At 41.9% G+C, this 25,981-nt stretch overlaps 3 protein-coding genes across 5 annotated transcripts in view; 2 read left to right on the top strand and 1 right to left on the bottom strand.

Annotated features, from left to right (window-relative positions):
* Nucleotides 1-2,347: 2,347 nt before the first annotated feature.
* rhov (ras homolog family member V) lies at nt 2,348-5,051 on the bottom strand. The gene is made up of 3 exons (XM_030721663.1): nt 4,712-5,051; nt 4,488-4,546; nt 2,348-4,193 (listed from the first exon to the last, which is right to left on the bottom strand). The coding sequence occupies exons 1-3, from the start codon at nt 5,049-5,051 to the stop codon at nt 3,747-3,749; spliced, it is 846 nt and encodes a 281-aa protein (XP_030577523.1). The 3' UTR covers nt 2,348-3,746.
* Nucleotides 5,052-5,439: 388 nt separating this feature from the next.
* Nucleotides 5,440-12,102, top strand: vps18 (VPS18 core subunit of CORVET and HOPS complexes). Its single transcript, XM_030722177.1, has 9 exons — nt 5,440-5,844; nt 5,924-6,065; nt 7,307-7,398; nt 7,850-8,100; nt 8,275-8,628; nt 8,725-9,987; nt 10,138-10,347; nt 10,563-10,799; nt 10,895-12,102. The coding sequence occupies exons 1-9, from the start codon at nt 5,742-5,744 to the stop codon at nt 11,189-11,191; spliced, it is 2,949 nt and encodes a 982-aa protein (XP_030578037.1). The 5' UTR covers nt 5,440-5,741; the 3' UTR covers nt 11,192-12,102.
* A 580-nt stretch (nt 12,103-12,682) lies between these two features.
* ino80 (INO80 complex ATPase subunit) overlaps nt 12,683-25,981 on the top strand; it is a 39,058-nt gene continuing 25,759 nt past the window's right edge. Inside the window, exons 1-23 of one of the 3 annotated variants that reach the window (XM_030721684.1) lie at nt 12,683-12,837; nt 13,978-14,037; nt 14,166-14,254; nt 14,431-14,623; nt 14,978-15,135; nt 15,249-15,316; nt 15,526-15,672; nt 17,156-17,276; nt 17,408-17,613; nt 17,726-17,779; nt 17,945-18,148; nt 18,268-18,472; nt 19,491-19,558; nt 19,641-19,862; nt 20,175-20,255; nt 20,717-20,812; nt 21,669-21,728; nt 21,809-21,951; nt 22,574-22,658; nt 22,752-22,869; nt 23,010-23,095; nt 24,425-24,592; nt 25,704-25,837. In XM_030721684.1, coding sequence (XP_030577544.1) covers nt 14,239-14,254; nt 14,431-14,623; nt 14,978-15,135; nt 15,249-15,316; nt 15,526-15,672; nt 17,156-17,276; nt 17,408-17,613; nt 17,726-17,779; nt 17,945-18,148; nt 18,268-18,472; nt 19,491-19,558; nt 19,641-19,862; nt 20,175-20,255; nt 20,717-20,812; nt 21,669-21,728; nt 21,809-21,951; nt 22,574-22,658; nt 22,752-22,869; nt 23,010-23,095; nt 24,425-24,592; nt 25,704-25,837 — 2,633 coding nt within the window. In that variant the 5' untranslated portion in view covers nt 12,683-12,837; nt 13,978-14,037; nt 14,166-14,238. The remainder of the gene's footprint in view (nt 12,838-13,977; nt 14,038-14,165; nt 14,255-14,430; nt 14,624-14,977; nt 15,136-15,248; nt 15,317-15,525; nt 15,673-17,155; nt 17,277-17,407; nt 17,614-17,725; nt 17,780-17,944; nt 18,149-18,267; nt 18,473-19,490; nt 19,559-19,640; nt 19,863-20,174; nt 20,256-20,716; nt 20,813-21,668; nt 21,729-21,808; nt 21,952-22,573; nt 22,659-22,751; nt 22,870-23,009; nt 23,096-24,424; nt 24,593-25,703; nt 25,838-25,981) is intronic. The other 2 variants (XM_030721685.1, XM_030721686.1) reach the window with 2 other exon arrangements.

Below are 25,981 nucleotides of genomic sequence, written 5' to 3' on the forward strand. Positions count from 1 at the left end.
AGTGGTGCAATAACAAACCCCGCCCCCAGCAGACGTTTTATCTGATTTGAACGTTGTCCATCTCATCACCGAGATAACACATAAGTCCTGTTGTCCATTTCCCTTTGACCTTACCTTGAGGTCAAGGTCGCTGAGATTCGACTCATCCGTGGTGTGAACTCAAACATCCTAGGTAACATCTTTCTCCAGTTTTTGCATTCACAAGCTTTTCAGAAAAACTTGACCTCAAACCCAATCATGTCAAAAATTTAACCAGGCGATCTGAGGGTCACTGGCCAACTTTCATTCAAATTTGATATAAATCGGAATGTAGTTTTGCTGTAATATTGTTAACAAACTAACTAACAAACTAACACAGACACACAGACAGACATAACAAAAACCCTAGGGTAGGGTTAGAAAAGGGGGGTAAAAAGAAGCTTTGTATTTTCGTTTATCTGATGAATGACATTGTGTATTCGACACCATGGAACCAATGACTCAACTCACAGATAAATATCTAGCCTACTGCTTATCGCTGGAGTTCCTTTCCATTAGGTATGCTGTGAACTAAGTGCTCCACAGATTATAGTGCCAGTTTGTGTTAAGGTGTTGCAGAAGACTTTATGGACCTCAGTGCATCTGCATTTCTTATTCACAAGGTGTGATCTCAAAGCTCTGTCTAAAGAGAGAGGCAGTATGAACCTCTGCTTCAAACTGACCTGAAATTCCACATGAAGGAAAACAGCCGGCGATGAGAGCCGGCTGTCTGGTTATAACCAAGCAGTTTTTATTTGAAGAGTCCGTGAGCTCCATCAAGTGAGGAGCCTGACCGGCAGTGGACTGACAGCAAGAACTTCTACACTAACATCCTGAAGTGCCTGAGGGAGAAAATGCAAAGGAAACCATCTGAACCCACTTCCAAAAACCATGCATGACACCTCTGAAGAACATGAAAGACAAGAATCTTTTTTTGCATATATCAACATAATCCCTGCTGACCACCATATTTGCCTCCCTGCAATTTCACCCACTTCCTGAAAATGAAAATCAGGTTGCAATGATTGCAAATTTGACACACTGGAGGAGGATTTAATAATTACAGAGATTTAATAATAACAGTCGCACTGAAAACGGTCCAGAGGTGCACGAGATAATGACTTCGAATGTGAGATTGGCCAAATTTGAATCGACTAAGTCTTTTGATTCTTATGGATCAATTCTCTGAATGTTTTGCTCACACCTCTCATTAAATGCCAGTTATTCCTGTCCTTCTAGAAATCCTTACAATGTCTCTGGACACGCTATTTAAACACTGTGCTATTTTTGCCAGCAGCTGCTAACTCTAGCTGCTGTTTGAGGCTGAGCAGGTAGCATCTTTAGCTCCAAACAGAATACTTCACTGTGGGAGGTGTCTTAAAACATCTGTGGAACTTGAGAGAACTGAGCTGCATGATAATGCGATGTGTGTCTGTCGCTGAAAAGCACCATCATTTCGACCACTGCTGAAGCAGCTTTAATCGTATATACTTTCGATGCACTGCTGTGACTGTTCTCGGCGAGGTCACTTGTGAAAGTGCTTCTGTCGTGCTGTCAGATTATGAAACACCAGCTCTCTTTCTGTGACCCCTCCACCACACGAGGCCAGCAGACCAAGAGTAAGATGTCCTGTGCTACCCTATCGATAACAGACGTTCAAACAGATCCTTGACACACTGCCACATGATGGACTGCTCACTGACTAATGGCAAACAGATTTCTGATGTACTGGGGCCTGTGCGCATGTTTTTTGTCCTCTCGCTCATTAGTGAGCTGTCAGGTCCCCTCTCTGCTTTCTCCGTCATGTTCACCTCAGTTTGCTCGACAGCACTCTGTCCATGTTCATTTTCCCGTAGCTCAGGCTAAAAGCAAATATAAGAGATTTTCAGACAAAAGCTTAAATTCATAATCAGTGTTCTGTACTCTATAGCTGCGATGAACCAGTCCACTGCTACTGTTTATTCTCAATCAGTGAATTTGATTCAATCATTCTCCCATCTCTGCAGCACTTTGGAAAAGGCCCAATCAGACGTGGCAATCAGTCACAGCATGGCACTGCCAAACCCCATTAACAGTCATGTGGATTGCATTAGAAGTGATCGAGCCGACGCACCGCTGGAGGCCAGAGGTGGTTTATCATATGTTTGGGTTGAAAGTGGTTCAGGAAAACTACCCTGTGTGGCGTCGAGGACCTTTCAGGCACCCTGCGGAGAACGGAGCTTATTAGCTTCTTAAAAAAGTTTTCCTTCATGTCAGGTGTCACGAGTGGTTGTAAAGTGTGCGTGCAGGTCATTTTTAAAAACCCCAGAAGATATGAGTTGAGCTTCATTTATTTGCATCACATCACTCCACCATATAAAAGACACACAGCTTAGAGCAGAAGATGGTTGAGATTAATGACAATTATACAAAATATAACAAACCTGCAGAGTACATTAATCCTTTTTAAAACTCGTGCCTTATGTAATATTTCATAAACATGCACATGACAAAAAAAAAGACCTGTTTTAACAAACAGAACATTAAGAACATTAAACATTAAGTCGACTTCCACAAGAAGCATAACCTTGTATACACAAGTCTATATGCACCAGATATTAAAACACTGGAATGCAGATATGATTTTTATTCTTACACAGCTGTTTTTTAAGTGTACTGCCTTACACTTATATTCACACAGAGGCTGTTTAGCAACCTCTAACTGTACACAGAGGGCTTCTGAGGAAATAAGGAGTGTACTGAACATACAAACAAAGAGGAGCGAATAAGAAAGCCAGGCTGGAGATGGTGGTGGTAGGACAGTCTGCAGGGTGGAAGTCAGGATCCCTGCAGTGCTTGGTTTTACAGATGCAGATTGATGGGGGGGGGGGGGGGGGGCAAAGGTCACTGCTCTCCTGCAACCTTTCACCTCAGCCGAGAAGATTTTTAAACTAGTTCCTCAGCCAATTGAAAGATTAAGACAACACACGTGTGTCTGATTTGTCACAAACAAAACCTCCTGCTGTGTTTTCTTTATCAATCACCGATTCAAACAATAATTAGGAAATAAATACCGGGCCCGATCGGGCTGTCAGCTGACCTACTTGGAGAACAGAGAAAATAGCAACACAAAACCAGTCAGGGAGGCTTTGCATGCAGGTAAGAATGCAGCAGCTCGCACTGCAACGTGAACTCACAGCTGCTGCATATAAATCGCTGGTGCAGTCAGGCAGCAGGAACACAACAGTGAAGTGGCTAATGCCCATCTGCTCAAACACAGTCCCGACACTTTCTGTTTCTCTCTCTCTTGCTCTCTCGCCTACGTTGAAGGCAGCACACCATGCAAATTCACAGCTTCACATGAGGCCCTGGCCTTTTCTCTCCGGGGCTGTGTTAACGCGGATTTGTTCATCTCTCTGACAGTGAAGTGTCAGCTCACTGTCCTGCTCTGTCATGTAGCAGCATACATGAACCAAATCAAACATGTAAATGTAATGTAAACAGCACTGTTGTCCTGGGTCAATCTGAGAATGACCCAGAATCCTCTCCTGCAGTCACTGCTGATGTTAGCTCACTGCGTTCATGTCTTTGTTTCCCCATTTGGCATCCCACAGATAATAAGCCAAATATTTAAAAAGGAAAGAGTGCCACACTGGCCACATATTGAATATGTGATTAAAGTGAAAGTAATATAATTAAATAAATAAAATGATTTTGCCCACAACCCACAGGGTTGACGATCACAGAGTTCAGATGAAGCAGAAGAGCTTCTTCCAGCTACACCTGGAGAAAGCTTTGGTGCGCCTGTCAGAAAACCTCCTCTTCTTGCTCTTGCGCGTTTTCTTCTTTACAGCAGCGAAGATGGCAGAATCAAAAGCCTCCTTTAAGTTCTTCTGCGTGAGCGATGAGCACTCTATGTAGTCCGTGGCCCTGATCTTCTCTGCCATGCTCCGGGCCCTGGAGCTCAGCACCGGCTTGACGTTCGATCGGTCCAGGTTGATGAGGACGTTCACGTCCAGCAGCAGGTCGGACTGAGTCCCGACGAGAACGATGGGAGCAGAAGGGTTATTGGCACGGATCTCGGGTACCCACTTCTTGGTGATATTGTGAAATGAGGTGGGGTTGACCATGCTGAAGCACAGGAGGAAGACATCCGTGTGGGAATAGGACATAGCCCGGAATTCATCAAACTCTTCCTGCATGGAGACAAAGTGAGGGTTAATGTTGATCGCAGTGTGTATAGACATGTTGGAGGAACGAGTGAAAGCATCTGAGTCACTAAAACCAGATAAGCCATTAACATTCAGCTTGAAATCCTGTTGAGTCACACAGTGGGTTAAGCAAGGATGTGACAATCTGTACTTTTGTTGCTCACATCATTAAATTTAAAAAATGTGGATCACCAGTGGACATTTGATATTATTTATTTTGTGTAAGCCTTAAATGAAACTATGGATTCACCATAAGAACACAGATACAAATATTCATACCTGGCCAGCAGTGTCCACAAGCTGAACTCTGACTGGAGATCCGTCTATTTGGACCTGACCTGTCAGAAGACACATGAATCAGTCAGTTTCTGTTTGCTTCACTCCATAGCAGACATATTACAAATACGGCAACCTGTTCAAACATCAAAACATGCAACTCCACTTTTAAAACAACTTGCCACCTAATATAAAGCTGTGCTGTTAAAAGCACTCAAACCACTCACCGGAGAAGACATCAAAGCCCGTCTGTTTGTACTCTGTCGGATATCCGTTGGAAGTGTAGCTGACGATCATGCTGGTCTTCCCGACTTCTCCGTCTCCGACCAGCATACAGCTGATGGCACCGGGATCGAGCTCATCCTCCCGGGTCAGACCGCACGCGGATGGGACTCGGGACTCGTGGTAGAAGTAATCCATGTGGGGTGGCATGTCGAGCAGAACATTAAACCTCTGAATGCAAACTCTCCTTCGTCCTGCTGTCAGCCACACTAGATACTGAGATGCGCCTATCCCTCTCACACATACCACCAGACTGACTACAGAAGTATGACTGAAGAGCAACATGTGCGGGGTGGTGCGTATTTGTGCTTAGACAGGTTGTGATTTGCATAGACACTCCCAGTGATAAAAGAATAACAACAGCTCTTCTAGATAGATAGATAGATAGATAGATAGATAGATAGATAGATAGATAGAGTTGTTTATAGTTTATTAATGAAGCACACACACACATACACATTAGATAATAATTGGGATAAATTATTATATACAAAGTATTTACATTCAGGGACTTAAAAATAAATAATATCTGATACTTGAACAACATGTTATTGAGGGACATTTATGTGACTGAAGCGCTCAGGATTTATTTATATCCACTTTTGGGTGAACTCCGCCCCCTGGCGTTTAAAAAATAGCACTGCATCCAAAAATGGTCACATGATTCCATGTGTCACCTGATTATCGCGGACCATCCTGTGTTCTATACGCGGAAGCTAACTTAGCTGCTATGATAGTATGAAATTTCATTATTCGTGTGTTAATGCTTCCGAATGAAAGCATGTCTTGTGATCTTTTGTTCCCAATTAAGACTTAGCCGGAGAAAGGAAATACGTTTCTGAGGCTTTAGCGGGTATATTTGTGATAGCTAGCTAACTGCTAGCAGTCTTTGTTTCCCAGCCCATGTCGCTTTAGGATTGGCTCCTCTCCTGTATTTTTAATTCATTCAATAAGTTCCCTAAGGCACATTTAACCATGGCTTCAATTCTCGACGAGTATGAGGACTCTCAAAACATCAGGCAAAGTGCGCAACAGCACAGCCGCCTGTCAACCACCAACATCGGGATAACCCATTCAGGTAGGTCGCCCTTTTCGACGTGCCAGAATGCTAGTAGGAGATATTTGACTGATACAGACATTTATTCTCTCAACGTTAGGCTTCGTCAATGTGAGACTCGAAGAAGAGAAGCCGATATTCAACAAGCAGAGGATTGATTTTACCCCGCCTGAGAAGATAAACCATCTGGCTGTCTGCAACAATCAGCTGTGCATGAGTCTGGGAAAGGACACCCTGCTGAGGCAAATAGCACTGTCACATACAGTTCACTGCTATTTGTATGCATTAGTTTGATTGGACTAGTTAGGTTTTGATAACAGGGCTTTTCTTTGCCTTGATTAAATGACCCCGCTATTGTTAAATATTGTGTTGTGTCTGAAATAGACTCCTGCTCCCAAAAACATGGAGATGCTGTTTCAGTTTTCATTTGTTGGAATGGGGACGTATTTACTACAGTGCTGTTTACCTTTGGTTTTAACAGCGCTGCGCTAGTGTGGGAGAGCAGCTGATGCTGCTGTTAAGTTGTTTTCCCATCTGTGCTCGATACTGACTTTCAGCTGCTTAGCAGTTCAGGTTTTAAAGGCTTAGGCTTAAAAAAATACTGTCTGCATGATGAATATGTTGAACCAAAAATTGAATTGTTTAGCATTCACAATATGTTAATGGGGGAAGATGCCTGTCATTTATTCTGTTGCACCCACCTACCATAGAGGTGGAATTTTGTGCTTTTTCTCTTCAGACCAAACCATGTGGTGCTTATGATTTACAACAAGAATATATTTGATTAGTCTAAATACACAGCAGTTTTCCACTTTACCTCAGCTTGACTTAAATGAGCTTGAATCTAAAGAAGGCAACAGCATGTCTTTTTTTAAATTTTTTTATTTACACAGTAAGGTTTTAACTTGCATTTGTGGATGCAGCAGGGAAAATGTTCACTTATAATGATTTTCAGAAGTGTTCCTGAGCTCATGCTACCCTGTGGCCTGCAGCGTATGGCCATTTAATATTGGGTTTCCTTGTGGTGCAGAGAGTCCTCTGAATCTGTAAATGATACACTTTATATGATGAATCCCAAATTGCTGCCCATGCAGTTTTTCACAGAGTGGTGTACTCCTCAACATCTTTATTTCTGAAAGCCTCATTGGGATGCGTTTTTACAAACCTAAATAGTTGTTCCAAGTATTTTCATTTTTACATTACACAACTTTTCTAGTGTGGTTGGTAGGACCATTGACCCTGAACTGGATAAGCAGAAGATGGATGGATGGATGGAGTTCCATCTTTTTTTTAAATGTGTTTCTGGCCTCAAATTCAATTTCAGAATTTGTTAGGTTGTGTTTACACTAGTTTTAGTTCAGCTGTATTCTGGTTTTATTCATATTTAACACTGTGTTCAAACTTTATTGTTAACATGGTTGTATTTGCCAGTGCACCTGACTCAACATACTGAACTGAGGTTTTCTTGTTCTTTTCTTTGCAGGATTGACTTGGCAAAACCAGATCAACCCAACCAGACTGAATTAGGAAGGAAAGATGACAGTAAAGTCCACAGACTGTTCTTGGACCCAACGGGTGAGAAAAACCATGATTATTGCTCAATTTTCTTTATCATAATTAGACTACTGATTACTGTGAGGCATTCTGTGAGCCTGCCTTGTGGCATATTAGATATTATAGCATATTTTAGTGTAATTGCAGAATTAATTGATTTTCAATAGTCTTTCCATATGATTTATTTTTCTCCTATCCAGTGTATTGTGTACATTTATTGAGTACTTTGAAGTAATTCAGCATCAGTATATGTAAGTGCTGTAATATTGGCAGCCACAGAACTCATTGCATAGTGTGTCTGAACTTAGATGAAGACAATAGTTTTATGTGATCCAATAAAATGTGATCAATACTAGTGCCTCATATCCTCAAGCTGCACACCTGATACTGCTACATAATTTATAGCATTATAAACACTATGTCACAGTTATGACTTCTTAACAATATCCTCCTCCATATTTTCTCGCTACAGGCTCCCATCTGCTGATCAGCTTGAGCACCAGTGAGTGTCTGTACCTCAACAGGAACACCCAGAAGGTGCGCAGTTTGTCCCGCTGGAAAGGCCACCTCATCGAGAGTGTGGGCTGGAACAAGCTGCTTGGCAGTGAGACCAGCACAGGACCTATCCTGGTTGGCACTAGTCAAGGCATCATCTTTGAAGCAGAGATCTCTGCAAATGAGGGCAGCTTGTTTAACACCAATCCAGATCAATACTTCAGACAGGTGAGGAAGTGATTGTGGCTAGTATTTAGCACGATTGCTATGTCTGCATAGTTTTAACGACTCAAACTATATCATAAGCATGTACATTTTATACAGTTGTGGAAACAGCAGAAAATACTAATATATATATTTCTTCCTCTTGATATGTAACTAAATGATAACATCCTGATGTAGGTCCACTCCCTGGAGGAGGATGGCAAACCTGCTCCGGTCTGTTGTTTGGAGGTCGAGCGGGGCCTGGAGAACAAGTATTTCATCATAGCTACCACCCGCAAACGTTTGTTCCAGTTTGTGGGTAAGGTAGCCGAGGGGTCGGAGCAGCAAGGCTTCAGCTCCATCTTCAACCAAAATCAGGACCTGCTGCCCAGTTTCCAGGAGTTCCCAGCCAATATGGGATACAGCGAGATCACCTTCTACACCCCCAAGCTGCGGACGTCCCCCAAGGCGTTCGCCTGGATGATGGGTAATGGAGTTCTTTATGGTCAGCTGGATTACGTAAGGCCTGACTCCCTGCTGAGTGATGTGCAGGTAAATGTCAGTCGGTGTATGTGAAAATTTTAAACATCTTTGCTACCTCTGTGTGTTATATACTTTCTCCACATGTCCTCTTTCACAATCAATCAGGTATGGGAATACACTCCGGACATTGACCTTAATCTCAACAAGCCAATCTCCATCGTGCTGACACAGTTCCACTTCCTGCTCCTGCTTCATGACCGCGTTAAGGCCATCTGCACTCTGAATGGACAGGTGGTTCATGAGGATGTGTTCCCAGATAAATTTGGTGTCCTCAAGAAGATGATCAAAGACCCACTTGGCGGGTTGGTGTGGATCTACACCGAGCGGGCAGTATTTCGATATCACATCCAGCGGGAGGCCAGGGACGTCTGGCAGATGTACATGAGCATGAATAAATTTGACCTGGCCAAGGAGTACTGCCGCGATCAGCCTGAGTGCATGGACATGGTGCTGGCCAAGGAGGCTGAACACTGCTTCCAGAATAAACGCTATCTGGAAAGCGCCATGTGCTATGCGCAAACACAGAACTATTTTGAAGAGATAGCGCTCAAGTTCATCGAGGCCAAACAAGAGGAGGCCTTAAAGGAGTTCTTACTGAAGAAGCTAAACAATCTCAAACCCAGCGAGAGAACGCAGATCACCTTGTTGGTCACCTGGTTATCTGAGCTCTATTTGAACCGCCTTGGCCAGCTGGAGAGCGATGGCAACAGCATCATCTTCAAAGAAACCCGCGATGAGTTCCGTCAGTTCCTGAGCAGCTCCAAGCACAGGGATTGCCTGTACAACAACCGCACCACCATCTACGACCTGCTGGCCAGCCACGGCAATGTCGACGACATGGTTTACTTCTCAGTCGTCATGCAGGACTACGAGAGAGTGATATCCCACTACTGCCAGCACGACGAGTACAGCGCTGCTCTGGAGGTGCTCTCCAAGCACTGTGATGAAAAGCTTTTTTACAAGTTCTCCCCGGTGCTCATGCAGCACATTCCCAAAAATGTGGTAGACGCGTGGATACAGATGGGCAAGAGGCTGGACCCAAAGAAGCTCATCCCAGCTCTGATGAACTACAGCCAAATGGGCAGCACACAGCAGATCAATGAAACCATCCGCTACATGGAGTTCTGTGTGTATGAGCTGATGGTGACAGAAGAGGCCATCCATAACTACTTGCTGTCGCTTTATGCAAAGTATAAGCCGGACTCTCTGCTGTGGTACCTGGAGCAGGCAGGCACACACGCCTCGGAGATCCACTACGACCTCAAGTATGCTCTCAGGCTGTGTGCAGAGCATGGTTACAGACAGGCCTGTGTGCTGGTTTATAGGATTATGGAACTTTATGAGGAGGCAGTGGATCTTGCTTTAGAGGTAAGTGATGTTTATTCCTGGATCAGCAGCATATGCGAATAAGTGCTGAACATATTTGCAACATTGAGATGTAGTGTCACTTATTTCACTTATTTCTTATCCAAATTACATACATTTGACAATTTCAGCTGTGTGTTTTATTGTTCGTAGGTAGATGTAGATTTAGCTAAGTCATGTGCTGACCTCCCTGAGGATGATGAGGAGTTGAGGAAAAAGCTTTGGCTGAAGATCGCCAAGCATGTGGTGCAGAAGGAGGAAGATGTGAAGAAAGCCATGAACTGTCTGTCCAGCTGCAACCTGCTCAAAATTGAAGACATCCTACCTTTCTTTCCAGACTTCGTCACCATTGACCACTTTAAGGTCTGTAATAAACAGGATGTTTGTTTGTTTTTTTGTGCACGCATATGTGTGTGTGTGTGTGTGTGTGTGTGTGCATGAGTGATCGGGTGGGACCTAATCTCTGATCAGATTCTCCATCCATATTTTTTATTTTAGTGAATTGAAAGCATAAAAACACAAAATATTGTGTACTGCTTCAAATGAAGGTTCTTTTTGCTCTCTTCATGGTTTCTCAGGAGGCCATCTGTCTTTCCCTGGAGGAGTACAACCAGCACATTGAAGAGCTGAAGCAGGAAATGGAAGAGGCCACAGAGAGTGCTAAACGCATTAGAGAAGATATCCAGGAAATGAGGAACAAGTATGGTGTGGTGGATTCCCAAGAAAAGTGTGCTGCTTGTGACTTCCCGTTGCTCAACAGGCCCTTCTATCTGTTCCTGTGTGGGCACATGTTTCACTACGACTGCCTGTTGCAGGTTATTTGCTTTTCTTTAATTCAGTAAGTAATCAATCTGCAAATTGTAGACTCTTAATGTTTCCTCTGTCCTTTTGTTTTCTTCCACCTACTTAGGAGGTGACTCCTCACTTGTCGACCTTCAAGCAGAATCGTCTGGAGGATCTGCAGAAAAAGTTGGCTGCTACCACGCAATCCTCCAAATCACGCCACCGTCCACCGCCAAAGGATGAGGGCGACACTTCCAGCCTGGGCAAGGCCACTGCAGGCACAAGCCGTGAGCAAATAAAATCAGACATTGATGACATCATTGCATCCGAGTGCGTATACTGTGGCGAACTGATGATCAAATCCATCGACAAGCCTTTCATCGATCCGCAGAAATTCGAGGAGGAGAAATCCAGCTGGCTGTGAATAGACTTTTCTTCTATAAGTGTTAAAAAGATATGCCAAACTCAATATCTGTCAGAAAAAGTGGATCATCCCTAGGGCAGGTGCATTAGGTAGAGACTCACCTGATATCCTGTTGATAGTGCCTACTGCTGAAAACTCAGCCAGCTTCATATCTGTACAGACTACAGTAATTTTGTCGTCAGTATTTGAAGCTGAACATTTGCACTGGGAGTATGTAGTGAAGAATGGACATAAATCAACCTGATCTGATGTTTGTGCTAGACCTGCACACTGCATACATGTGCCTAAACCTGTGATTATATAAGGAGAAAGCTGCAATACACCCATTTTATCTATTAACTGCATTATGTTATGCATTTGTTTGGTTCAGTGAAGACACAAAACGCACTAACAAAATATCTGTCTCTTAAGCTTGGTTCATTATCTCCAATTAATGCATCTGTGTTCATCTAACAGTTATATAACATATAGGCTGTTTTGCAGTTTATCTGTGGCATGGTACAGCTTGTCACTTTTTGACAGAATGATTTTTCTTTTCTCCCTGTTGGCTTAAATGTAATAAATATTTAACAAATCATTTCATGCTTACTGTGAAAAATGGAAAAGGCTTGCACTTCATCACGGTTTCTCCAGACACAGTTGAGTACTAGCAGCCCAATAAGCTGGAGGATGACGTGGGAAAGAGCAGCATGAGTGAAAAAGATGCAACTGCAGTTTAACAAGAAGGTCTGAGTTCAAGTCACTGCAAATGCTGCTGAGATCCCTACCAGTTTTTTGTTTTTTAAGTGGCATTTGTCATGAACAAGATTTGAGAGGCTGACAACTGGTACTACAATCCAAACGCAAGTAATGGGAAGACAATTTGCTTACAGTCGTGGACTTGCCAGGTTCAATAAACATACAGGAAAATTCTTGTGTGTCTGTTTTTATTATAGTTATGAAAAAAATTGTTTCTGTTAGTTTTAATTTCTCTAAAATTATTTTTTTTATTTCAGTAAACTAAAATCATTTTTCAAAAGAAGCTTCACTTCTTAGTTTTAATAGCCTTGCTACCAGCTCCATTAGTCTGTAGTCATTATAACACAGTCGTTATCAGTATAAATATATATTTTTCTTGTTTCTGGAGTTCTTTGAGCAACTTAAACCAGTTAACATTTTTACTTTACTCTTTTTTTTTCAGTGTAGGTGTCCGCTTTACCTAAAACGGAGTTTCCTTCTAGTGACGTAAGACGTAGCTCGGCAATCTTCGCAGTGAACAGACACTATCAATCGACATCGGAAATTCATCGATATATTAATGTTAGTTCCACATACACGTTCCAAACATGAAGATATGATAGCGCTGTGCGTTACTTTATTAGCAAAAGATACAGATAAAAATTTTTTGACGCGGTCATGTCCCAGAGGACATGGACAGGCCGGCGTCCCTCTCTCTGCGATTGATTAAAACGCCTGCTCCTTGCTGTACCCTCGCCATGGCGTCGTGTCTCTGCTCTCTCAGTAACAGAAAGTGGCCGCCTCTCTGCTGTTGCTGCCGACTCAAAGCTCACAGACTCGCACGGCGTCTCAAACCGCCATTTTGGAGTCAGAGAACCGAGAGTCGGCAGCAGCGACGAGAGAGACTGAAAGGCGGACACGGGGCCGAGGTGAGAGTCTCTGCGGTGGTTGTTATGGCGAAGGAGCAATGGGGAAGATGGCCGGGAGGGAGAAAGAATTAAAAGATGGGGATCATACGTTCGCCAGGCAACCGAGCCTCGGCTCCTATCCGAAACGAGGGCGCAAGAGGCGCGGGAGGAGGCCTGCGCTGTCGCTGTATGGCGACAGCAAGCAAGCTAAAGAATTGTCATTAAACCGATTTCATACCTTAATACATTGTTTAGGCAGGGAGGTGGTGGCCTTAAAGAGACAGGGCCGATTTAAATACTTCATATTAATGGTGCGAGAGGACGAAGGTGTCAAAACGCCTCAGCATTTGATAAGCTAACTAGCTAACGTTAATGATACGCTAAGTTACAAACATAGCAAGGCGGTAGTTTAAGGTTAGCTGTAGGATAAGCACCTGTGGTATCTGATTGAACTGGCGTGTGTAGCAGCACATTGACCCCTTTTAACTCTCACTGATCGCAGGCGATGCCGCTTTTGCTGACAGCTAACGGTCGTTAGCTTTGAAGCTACGGTATCGGTGAAGGTTAGCTAGCAAGCAGTGGCTAACGCTAGCTTGGTTTTGCTGTCTGCCAAGGCACGACGTGATAGCAATGAAATATAAATGCTGTTTGAAATAATATTTATTTTTTTAACTTTAGTCGCTGGCGGCCTACCGCATTTGAGAAGGTGAACTCGTAGAAAGTCAAGAGAATAAATAGCGTTTTTAATGAGTGTTGCAACAACCACCTGGCGCCTTATGAGTGTATAATAACACCTGGAGTTAGTACACTAGGTGAAATTACCGTGCTTCTCATAAACTTAAATGACTGATAATAATTCCCCAAATTACTTAAACACATCGAAAATATGTGGCTGAACATAACTTTAATTATCTGTGAAAATTAGAAAAAAAAATCCTCAAAAATTAAGTCAAAAGCACAATTTCCTTTATGAATTATTTACACTAAAACATGGGAGCAAATTGTGTACATGTTGAATGCATATTAATGTTCAAATAAAACTAAATTTTCCTTTGCAAGCATACACATTGTTAGTACAGCACTGTATAATGAACTTCCAATAAAAGCCCTTTGTTATTGTCATTTAAATATCAGTGTGTGACTGCATTTCCTATTTTGTAGGCTTTTCGTCTTTGATCATTAGTGTTGGAATCAAAAACAATGCCATCCATTACTGAGAAGGTACGTCCATTAAATAAACACACATTTTGCAGAGTGGACAGTGTAGTGGTATACTACCTACCTGTGCACTGGAGGAAAGTATTTTTTGTCTTTGGTGTTAATGTCTTTTTTTCTTATCTTGACAAAAGATGTAGGCAGTGATTGAGAGATCTTGAAACAGACTAGGAGGGTATCTCCTATTATACCAGACTAGCTGAGAAAATGAAGATACAACCCAGTAAGCAGTTTACAGTTCCTTTAAGTAGTATGAACCATCCTTCCTCCATTTTTTTCTATGATTTAGATGAATAATATGAAAATGTTAGTCTTCTCTTAGCCTTTAGCGTCCTGTACTGCTCTTTCTTACCTTGTGCCATTTGCACATCTGCTTCTTCCATACTTCTCTCTCTTCAGTAAAAGGTTCTGCCCGGCTGGGCAGAGGTGGTGTGTGCTGCATGGCGTCAGGGCAGGGTGGCCAGCTGGACGTTGGGGTATCAGGGGCCTCTGGCCTAGCCAAACCTCTCTACCTGCAGTGCTTAGAAAGATCACTGAAGTTGGACAGTTTTCTGCATCAGACTACTGCTATCTTCAACAGAGACATAACCAGGTACAGAAAAAGAGGAGAAGGTGGGCATTCACTTATTGATCCCAGGCTCAGGTGTGTTTTGGGCACCTGTTGCAGATACATGAAAACCTTTGCAGCAGTTTTCCATCTTATCTAGATGAAACTGTATGTTGTACACAATAATTTGTATATATAATTATGGAAATTTAAATGTTTGCATGGCTGACGGTCCCTCTTGTGATCTGCTTTACATTACTTTGACCATATTAGATCAGTAGTATCTAATGCGTCATCCCACGCATTAATGTCATTTTTTACGTGCACACATCTAAAGATGATAATAGTGTACAAACAGGATGCAAATGTTGGGCTTACAGCTACATATTTCTCTTGTAGTGATGATAGTGATGACAGTGAGGGTGCGCTGGGGTCAGGGTTATCCCTGGATCCCACCACTCACGATACAACTTTGACAGTGAAGAGCGAGTCGTGTGAGCAAGGAGATGGGCTGGTAGATAACAAGCCTCTTAATGGAGTACTTCTGCAAGGTAAAGGTAAGATGCATTGAGAAATGTGCTGCTGACATGTTGCTACACATGCACGCACTCTTTTCATGCATATTTATCCCGTTTTGTGTTTTATTTTTTAATGTCTTTTGTTTTCACAGAGCAAAAGGCGAATAAAACAAGCATTTACAATTTTTCTAAGCTGAAGAAGAACAGGAAATGGCTGAAGGTATTTACACTGTCTAATAAACTAAAATAAAACTATTTCATTAATAGATACATATAATTAGAAGCAGTCAATCATCTAATGATTTCCCTTCCTGCACCCTCATCCTTAGAGAAGTTTGCTATCACCTGCACCTCCTTTTTCACAGAATACATTGTATGTCACACACTCTCAGCTTCCTTTAACCATGCTTGTACTTTTTCCTCCTGCAGAGTATCTTGTTGAGTGACGACACCACAGACTCAGACACCGACTCAGATGACGCTAACTTCAGCTTATCTCGGGAAGAACTGCACGACATGCTGAGGCTCCATCGTTACACAAGGCAGCATCAGAGCAACTTCTACTCCGACCGGGAGGTACAAACACACACACAAATAAATACAGTGCCTACTGCTATTTAGAGTACTAGTTAGGGTCATAGTAATAATAAGCTTTACAATACAGTATGGATAAATAAAACTCAGGCGTTACTAAACAAGATAAAACAGATGGCAGACCGTAGACAGGAGCCAGACCATTTTAATAGCAGAATATCAGCAACTTGTAGCAATGAGCATGAAACCATTAGTTAGAAGTGGGCAGGTACCAAGTTAAACTAGACTCTGCTTTAAGGCGACAGTTGAAGTCGCATCCACTGGGAATATGATGGAATAGGAAATCTACCTAGTTACCTAGAAACTGAAGCCTCGAATGTCCAGTGTAGTGGCCAGCTGCAACGTGATGACTTAAGGCTTTGAAAGCAAGCACTAAGTCTTAAAATTGATTCTAAAAAGCTACAGATAGCCAGAAAAGATGTAATGCGGTTGTTGAGTACATGTTAGCAGACTGTCAGCATCTGCATTGCAAAGCTGTCTGTAAGTCTAGAACAGATGACAGCATGGATAACATTTTCTGAGTCTGCAGAAGTAAGAAATAATTTGATCTTGTTAGTTGCCCCTTCTGGGCACCAGTGGTGGGCCAATTCTGATATTTTATGGCAAATGACAGTCAGACTCCAGGGTGCCGAGCAGTGAACACAGGGCCCACCAGAGGATGTTGGGCCCTCAGGCCACTCTCATCAAGTCTGTTTCTGATTGTTTGGTCAGAGACATTCACACCAGTGGCCTGCTGGAGGTTATTTTGTAGCTCTGGCAGTGCTCATCCTGTTCCTCCTTGCACAAAGAAGCAGATACTGGTCCTGCTGATGGATTAATGACCTTCTACGGCCCTGTCCAGCTCTCCTAAAGTAACTGCCTGTCTCCTGGAATCTCCTCCATGTTCTTGAGACTGTGCTGGGAGATACAGCAAACCTTCTGGCAGTGGCACGTATTGATGTGCCATCCTGGAGGAGTTGGGCTACTCATGCAACCTCTGTAGGGTCCAGGTATCACCTCAGCTACCAGTAGTGACGCCGACCCTAGCCAAATGCAAAACTAGTGAAAAAACTGTAAGAAAAGATGAGGAGGGAAAAATGTAAGTAGACTCCACCTGTAAGACCATTATTTTTTTGGGGGGGGGGGTTGTCTCACTGTTGCCCCTCTAGTGCACCTGTTTTTAATTTTATTAACACCAAAGCAGCTGAAACTGATTAACAACCCCCTCTGCTACTGAACTGACCAGATCAATATCCCAGAAGTTTAACTGATGCTATACGCTGATTAAAAAGTATTCCTTTAATTTTTTTGAGCAGTATAATATCTTGGGGAACCCTTCTAAATAAAAGAGTATAACAGGAGAGGCATCTACATGCACTACAGAGAAAGACCTGTTTGAAAGATAAAAAAATCAAGCAATTCAGAGCCACATTCAGCAAAGTTCATTAATATGTATAATGGTTCCCTGTTTGTGTGTTTCCTGCAGCTTCACCAATATCAGTACTACAGCACGGGTCTCTTATCAACTCATGACCCCTTCTATGAACAACAACGTCACCTGCTGGGTCCAAAGAAAAAGAAAATTAAAGATGAAAAGAAATTTAAGGGTAAGAATAAAAAAAAGCATGCCAGTGTCAGTGCCTTCAGTGAAGAACATGGGGAAAAAAATAACTAAATTGGTTTTAAAATAGCAAACAAGCTTTACTTTCTCATTTAAACACCTTGCCTTTTTTTGTAGCCAAACTGAAAAAAGTGAAGAAAAAGAAGAAACGGGGAGAGGGAGACTTTGTGGATGAGGAGCGTCCTTATGTCACGAAGGTCTTTGCTAAGTTTTCCCACGATGCTCCGCTGCCCATGGTGAAGAAAAAACATCTCACCATCGAGCAGCTGAATGCTCGCCGACGCAAGGTCTGGCTCACTATTGCCAAAAAGGAAATCCCCAAGGTTAGTAAAGAAAGGTTTTGTTTTTGGTGTCATTTTCCAACGTTTTTTAAACCTAATTTTCCTATTTCTACTTTTTTTTTTTTTTTTTTTTTTTTTTCTTTTTTTTTTGCAGTCTTTCAAGCAGAAGACTTCTGCTAAAAACCTGGTGTTAACCAATGCAAAAAAGGTGAGTGAAGTGTACACAGCACTGTGTGTGTAAGAGGCACATTGAAAGCATTTTTAAAATTATTTTTATTTTTTTTTTTCTTCACACGTGGTTGATTTGTTGGTAACTCTTCATGTCTATATTATGGCAAAAGTAACATTTAACATATGTTTCATTTACTCTTAGCTGGCTCACCAGTGTATGCGGGAGGTCCGGCGTGCAGCTATTCAGGCCCAGAAGAACTGTAAAGAAACATTACCCCGTGCCCGGCGGCTTACCAAGGAGATGATGCTTTACTGGAAAAAATATGATAAGGTGGAGAAGGAGCACCGAAAGAGAGCTGAGAAGGAAGCCCTGGAGCAGCGTAAACTTGATGAAGAAATGAGAGAGGTCTGTGACAAGAAAGTTATTGTCTATGGAGACATTTTTAATAATCAGTTTTTTGTCTGTTTTGTTTTTGAAAATTCTAAATAGGCATCCACTTTGTCCCTTTTCTCTGTCTCACTCAGGCCAAGCGCCAGCAGCGTAAACTGAATTTCCTCATTACCCAGACAGAGCTGTATGCTCATTTTATGAGTGGTAAAGCTAGCATGGGGGCTCCAGGTGGAGATGCAGCACAGGAGGAGATTCTGAGAAAGCTTGAAGACACTGCAGCCCAGAGACAGATAGACATTGGAGGAGGAGTAATGGTTAACATGGGACAGGAGGACTATGGTATGCATGGCCCAATCGAGTTTAATGTAATAGAGAAGAAATTGTTCATCATTATTGATGGCTGAAATTTGTATATATTGACCAACAGCCCTAAAACTATATTGGTGTGAAGTTAAATGGGAAGAGACTTTTTAGTTTTCTAGCTGTAGATTAGATTTTTTTTTTTCTTCCTCTACAATCGTGGGAAAACAAAAGTGCATCCTCTTATCATATCAGGTTTTGCAGGTTTTCAGGACATAATAAATAACGGTATAGTCCTTAGCAGGTAAGAAGATGAACAAAAACACGACATATTACATTGTTTCATTATTTATTTAACAAAAACTCAGCCAAAATGCAGAAGCAGTGTGGGAGCGATTGCATACACCCCATGATTCAATAGCTTGTAGAACCAACTTGAGCAGCAAAAACTTGAAGAATTCGTTTTCTGTTTGACTTCATCAGCCTCAAACATCAATGTAGAAGAATTTTGGCTCACTCACACTCAATGACTGCAAAGTGCTCAGGTCCTGTGGATGCAAAACAAACCCAAATCATCACCTCTCTACCACTGTGCTCGACAGTTGGCATGATGTGTTTGTGCTGATATGGTGTGTTTGGTTTTCAGCAAAAGTGGTGCTGTGCATTTGATTAGCAGCTCTTGGCTGCTGCTTACCCTGTTAATTTCTGGAAGCAGTATTTATGTATTTCTTTTTTCACTCACTGTTCCTGCATTTTGGCTGAGTTTTTGATGAATAAATAATGACTCAGTACATTATGTCATGTTTCGTAGTTCATCTGAGGTTACATTTACCTCATTTTATAAGGACAAAAGAACCTTAAAATTTAAAGAGGGTGTACTTTCTTTTTTCAGTATACTGTCTACTAGTGATACTATTCTGCAGTTATATCACAATAATTGATAAGAATTTCATTGTTTTAGACTATATAATCTGTAATAATGTATAACAGGTTGACTATATAAACGTCTGTATGCAAAAGAAATGGATATGCACAAGATGATGGTATGTGATTGCAGATAGTGAATACTACAAATCCCAGGCCTTGAGGAATGCCCAAGAGGCCTACCAGATTCATCAGGAGAGAGTGAGTAATACGTGCGCAGCCTTAGACAGGCCCTTATTTCACACAACACAGCAGGTGATAACATGCAGATCTCCTCCTGTAGACGCGAATGTTCGATGAAGAGGCTAAAGACAGTCGCAGTGCATCTCTACGTGCAGCTGGCAGCTTGTCCACAGGCTTCGGCTCTGGGTTTGGAGAAAGCTACAGCCTTTCAAACCCATCGATCCGTGCAGGTGAAGACATTCCTCAGCCCACCATCTTCAACGGAAAACTCAAAGGCTATCAGCTCAAAGGCATGAACTGGCTGGCTAACCTTTATGAACAGGTACATGTCTGAGGATTTTTTTTTTTTTTTTTGTGCATGTATTTGATTTATGCTGAGATTTTCTAAAACACTCAGGGTTTCTTTAGTTTTTCTTTGCATTATCTTCAAAATGTGCAGTTTTTATGATCCGTATTAATGTTTTGGTTAAGTGAATTTAAGAATTTCTAGTATGTAAGAGCAATAACATAATTCAGCGATTATTAGCATTGTTTTTGGACATGTGTGCAGTTTTATATTTTCGGATATTTTTTCCTCCCGACTGAGTGATTTATTCTTCTTCCCTTTTTTTTTTTTTCCTTCTCATTTCCACAGGGAATCAATGGAATCTTGGCAGATGAAATGGGACTGGGAAAGACTGTTCAGAGTATCGCTTTGTTGGCACACTTAGCAGAGGTGAGAGAGAGCACGGGGGTCAAAGGGTTTCATTCACCACACTCTTCCAAAACACTTTGCGGAATATTCGGTTGACTCTACCATTGTTTTTGACTTGCTATAAAACATCTAAAAGGCAGCTTTTTGCACCTGCATCCTTTAAAGAGTCCCTAGTTTCTGGCTTTTTGCAGGTGCTGGAACATTACATTGAATTAGTCATATGACACTTCTTTGCTTTGAAGACCTGATTTGCCAGCTTTTTACATTTTTAGTCTCACAACCCCAAAGGCAAAAAAAAAAAAAAAAGTGGAATTCAAGTGGAAATGCGAGCTTCTCAGTCGACTGTCGCTGGCAGGAAGGTGCATGCTGTGGACTTCACAGGCCCTGCAGGGCTTCCTGTTTTCTGGGTGCTATTCACACATGCACAGCAGAACACCTGTTGCGGTGGTTCACACAGTATTTGCTTTTCTGTTCCTGCGCAGAGAGATAACATCTGGGGTCCATTCCTGATCATCTCTCCAGCGTCTACGCTCAACAACTGGCATCAGGAGTTCACCCGCTTTGTTCCCAAATTCAAGGTGAGAATCCATCCCGCCGCTGAGCGAGCACACCAACGGAAACATCTGCAGCAACACGTCTAAAGGAATCCCCATGTCTTCATTTCTGTTGTTCTTCTACTGACGGATTTCTCTATTCTCTTGTTAATGCAGTGCTGTTACTTTTGACATTATGAGAGCTGACGCCAGTTATCAGATGAAAGGTTATCCAGAACTGTCCATTAGGGGGCAGTATTGCAGCATTGCTTATGTTAATGCATAACTACAAAGCTGTTGTTATTTTTGTTGAGTGGTACTTCTCAAAAAAATCATTTTGCATGCCATAACTGGCTCTTAAAAGGCTGTGTGTATCCAAAGAAGTTATCAAATGCATCAATATGTCAGCTATGCTTGAGTTCACACACACAAACACACACACACACACACTGTGATATACATGACTCTTTGTTGTGCTCGACATCCAGCTGCACCCATTTTCTCAGCCAGTTTGGAAAAAAAAATCCGTTGCAGTTTGTTTTGCTAATGAGGTGTGAAAAGACCCCATTACACAATTTGAAGATAAGCTTCCTGAACATTCAAAGCAAGACTGACTGAAAACAATGGAAAAGCGGCTTGCGATGAGCGACGTAATGATGTGTAAATCTTTTCACATCGCATTCTATATCTCAGCAAGTGAGGCAGTGATTCATGTGTGATGCCTAAATGTTTCCTCTGAGAACAGCAGCGTGGCTCTGTTTTTCCAGCATCGCTCAGTGTAACTTAAAGGGTTTAGGAAGAGAATAGTTTGAATGTAGGTTACGCTAAACACGTTCACACGGGGATTATTTTAGTGTATGAAGGTTTACTGATGAAGCAATGTGACTGATATGTCCCTTAGGTGTTACCGTACTGGGGAAACCCTCACGATCGCAAAGTGATTCGGAAATTTTGGAGCCAGGTAAACATGGAACAGTACATCACTATACGTTGTGTGGTCACTTTTAGTCTCTAACTCTAACGCTGTGATGTGTCACATAGAAAACCCTTTACACGCAAAATGCACCGTTCCACGTGGTGATCACGAGCTACCAGCTGGTGGTCCAAGATGTCAAGTACTTCCAGAGGGTCAAGTGGCAGTACATGGTTCTGGATGAAGCCCAGGCACTGAAAAGCAGCACGAGGTGAAGCATTGTCGTGAATTCCTAATCACAGAGCATGGTTCATGTGTTGATGCCCAGTGCCTGATTTGTTAGACTTTGATTTAAATGAAAATGATCCTGATGCTTGCCTGGCTTTATAGAGTTTATCTTACCCCTCTCTGTACCCCTCTCTGGCTACTTAACAACTAGTTTGTTAATATCTTTTAAATGCAGATGGGCCTTTTTTTCAGCAGGTTTCCTCTAGCCTTTTTTTTTATGTGGAAAACCATTTTTTTCTAAACAAATAAAGCACAGGATGCTTTAAAGAGTGTCTTGAGAAATGTAAGTGAACAAAGTTTGTTATAAATCTGCTAAAATATGCAGAACAAGTCAATCTGTTCTTTAAATCATTTTGGTAAATCAACAAAAACGTCTGGAAACATCCAGTCATCAGTCTCCACAGCTTCACGGGCATGTGTCATTTCTTGGCTCCTATTGGCGACTAGCCAAAATCAATATACTGGCCAAATGTACCGCCACATGCAAGCGGTAATCCAAAATTTCACTACATTGAGTGATTATGTTAAATGAAGTGTTACATGTAGATGATAAACATCTGCGGCCGTCACAGTAGGTGACAGTCTTGGTTTCTGACTGTTTTCAGTGTTCGGTGGAAAATCCTGCTGCAGTTCCAGTGTCGGAACAGACTCCTGCTAACTGGGACACCCATCCAGAACACAATGGCTGAGGTGAGCGATGTGTGTGTGTGTGTGCGTGTGCTGGCGAGTGTGCGGTTTTCCGGTCAGGTCAGAACTGTAACAGATTGCATGTTTTCCTCTCAGCTGTGGGCCCTGCTGCACTTCATCATGCCCACGCTGTTCGATTCCCATGAAGAGTTTAACGAGTGGTTCTCCAAGGACATAGAGAGCCACGCCGAAAACAAGTCTGCCATAGATGAGAGTGAGTACAACAAAGGCTATTTTTTTTCCCCTAATTTCCATCTGAAAATGCATAAAACTATATTTTTTAAGCTTATGTGGAAACTGAACAACCTGTGTACCAACGGTTCCTGCTCACTTTGCATGTGGTATGTTTTTCAGACCAGCTGTCCAGATTGCACATGATCCTCAAGCCTTTTATGCTGCGCAGAATCAAGAAGGATGTGGAAAACGAACTCTCAGACAAGGTAGTCTTAGTCCCTAATTTTTCCATTTTCCCAAGGGCAAAAAGATGGAAATTTTTTCCAAGTAGTTTCCTTCCTGTTATGCCAAATTCCCACTTCATATTTTAATTCCTGTACTCTGCTATGGTGAGATGAGAATTACTTTATCACAAAATTACTGTGTTACATCAGCTAGTTGAATAGAAAATACCAAAAAAAAAAAATGAAGATCTCAGTAAATTAAACTCCAATATGATCCAATAAGGAACTTAAATCTAAAATGAATGCAATTTTTGTGTCATAATGAAAATAAAGACTATCTGAAACTTTGACCATGTCTCTCATAAACAAGGAGACCATAATATGGCCTTTTAATTAAGCACTTTCGCATGGGAAATATGGATTATGAATTGTTTAAAATAAAAAGATGAGGATTATAGTATGCAGGCCTGCTTGGGGAAAAAAAAATCTGTGAATAAAAGGCTTTATATAATTTTATTTTATACAGCCGTTCTCAATTATAATGCAGGATCATACAGTGTCAATAAGTAGCCATGCTTTTCACCTCTCCTGGTTAAACCTGCACCCTTCCTCCATCCGTCTCCTTATACACCTCATTGACAGAGAAAGTATTGTAATAAGGGTATGAGTGATGCTTGTGCTGGCAGATCCTCCTGACAGATGTTGGACCAGAGGTCATAGACACACGCACACATACTCAGTCATACACTGTGGGAGTCTTGAGGAATGGCAGAGTTCACCACTCCCCCACATCTGTCTTTTTCACTTTCCTTCGCAGCCACATGCAGTCCTGCCAGCCCACTTCCTTTACTTCTCCACTCTTGCTGGTTTCTGTCTGTTTTGTCAGGACACTGAAGCCAGTACTAACCAGGAATGTACACTCGTGGTTCGTGATGTGGTTTTATGGATTGTTACCGTTTGGTTTCACGGCTTTCATCAAAGCGTGGCACAAGATAAAACCAGAGATTTGAATGTTTGTTTAAAGACTGTTGAGCAATAGGCATGAAGTTCATACTCATATTTCAGTTTTGGTTAAGCGCACATGAAAACAGTGTGTGTGTGTGTTCTAAGGCCGACATAATGTGATAGTAATGCTGACTCAGAGAAATTAAAATCAGTCTGTTCAGCTGACCATTGGGGACAATGTCAATTTAATTTGAACGACACAAAACAAAAGGTCCCTTTGTTTTCTCAGTTTTGGTTAAGCAAGAAAAAAGACAATTGTGCAGCACAGTTTTAATAACTCATTATTTTTGTTCTGGTTTACATGAATGTTATATGGCTGATCCTTTTTTTAAAAAACAATATTCTAACTCTTCTTTCTTTCTGCAGATTGAGATCCTGACCTACTGTCAGTTGACCTCCCGGCAGAGGTTGCTCTACCAGGCTCTGAGGAACAAGATCTCTATCGAGGATCTGCTGCAGTCCTCGATGGGCACGGCCCAGCAGGCTCACAGCACCACCTCCTCCCTCATGAATCTGGTCATGCAGTTTAGGAAGGTATGAACTCTAACCCATATTTTATCTAGAAGGGAACATAAAAGGCCTGTGCAATAATTTATTTCAAGAACAATACATAACACTATGCATACACCTATTTTTGAATCTTTGAACAAACAAAAAAAAAAAAAACAGTGGCATTAAAATAAAATCATGCTCAATAGAGTAAAAGATGGACGTGGCCGCCGTGACATCATCTGTTGGTTTTGAGGCTTTGAGAGAAGCCTTTTCATCATCACCATGTTGGCTTTTTAAACTCAGATGTGCTGAGTGAGGGGATGGTTCTGACTGTGAAACCGCTTGCTCATTAGCTAACGACTTGTCAATCATTATGCAATCAGCAAAAGCTGAATAATCCTCTTTTTTGACAGAATGACCAACATATACAAAATGGACTTAAATTTTTTTTTTATTCAGTATGATCTGAATTAGTGAACTCATCGACAGAGTGTTTACAGAGGTCAGGGCAGGGCCATTTTCACATGGACTTCTGTAGGACTGGAAGTCCTCTGACTTCTGTTTACGCTTTAGCAGGAGCTAAACTAAAAGCTCAGCAAAACACAAACAAGATTGCATTACCAGTTGTTCATCATATTTCTGACACCGCTCCCTGATGACAGTACACAGCTACAACATTTAGACGATGGTCTGCAAAGCTCTGCAGTGCACTTACAGATTACCACTGTGCAACTGAGCCAGGCGCTTAAGGGGGAACTCTTGAGGGGATTTTCCAACTGAGATATCATTGCAAATTGTTCCTTAGAGGCCCCCCTAAAAGCCTCGGGCCCCAAGCAGTTCCCTGGCGTATGTGTTCATGAGGGGATTATTAAAGTAATTCCAGGCCTTGAGCTGTAGCAGCATCAAAATTTAATAAACTCTTCCCTTGCCCGTGTTTCATTTCTATACCAAATTTGCCTTTTTTTTTTTTTTTTTTAACTATTTACCACAAAAACAGCCAAACAAGCATCAGTGAAAACAACAACCTACTTGTTTATTAGTGTTTTACATATTGAAGATTTAACCGTTGAGCTGTAGCGGGTTTTTAAAGGAACAAACAAGCATGCTGGAATTCTGATTCCTTAACTTCAACTGTGCATATGTTTGTGTGTAGGTCTGCAACCACCCTGACTTGTTTGAGCGTCAGGAGACCCGTTCTCCTTTTCACATGTCTCTCAAGTCCTACGTCATGTCCAAGTTCCTCCACCGTCATGGTCTCATTCACGCACACAATCAGGCCAAGAAAAAGTGAGTTCTTACACACAGAAACATTCACAGGCTCGTGTAATCTTGACAAATATCTGCTAAATCCAATAATAGACGATCTGTCAGAGCTTGTGCTAACACTGTTCGAATAGGGTTAGATTTACATTTGAAATTACTGTGTAAACA

The sequence above is a fragment of the Archocentrus centrarchus genome, chromosome 24 (genome assembly GCF_007364275.1).
Source record: "Archocentrus centrarchus isolate MPI-CPG fArcCen1 chromosome 24, fArcCen1, whole genome shotgun sequence".
Taxonomy (NCBI): Eukaryota; Metazoa; Chordata; class Actinopteri; order Cichliformes; family Cichlidae; genus Archocentrus; species Archocentrus centrarchus.

What these genes read in the sequence shown, in the direction of transcription:
- rhov (XM_030721663.1), bottom strand. Translation starts at nt 5,051, where the DNA reads ATGTTGCTCTTCAGTCATACTTCTGTAGTCAGTCTGGTGGTATGTGTG. An exon ending in GGGCTTTGATGTCTTCTCCG is followed by an intron (nt 4,547 to 4,711) that starts GTGAGTGGTTTG and finishes GTCTTCTGACAG; the next exon opens with GTCAGGTCCAAATAGACGGA. An exon ending in TTGTGGACACTGCTGGCCAG is followed by an intron (nt 4,194 to 4,487) that starts GTATGAATATTT and finishes GTCTCCATGCAG; the next exon opens with GAAGAGTTTGATGAATTCCG.
- vps18 (XM_030722177.1), top strand. Translation starts at nt 5,742, where the DNA reads ATGGCTTCAATTCTCGACGAGTATGAGGACTCTCAAAACATCAGGCAA. An exon ending in CAGATCAATACTTCAGACAG is followed by an intron (nt 8,101 to 8,274) that starts GTGAGGAAGTGA and finishes ATCCTGATGTAG; the next exon opens with GTCCACTCCCTGGAGGAGGA. An exon ending in CCCTGCTGAGTGATGTGCAG is followed by an intron (nt 8,629 to 8,724) that starts GTAAATGTCAGT and finishes ACAATCAATCAG; the next exon opens with GTATGGGAATACACTCCGGA.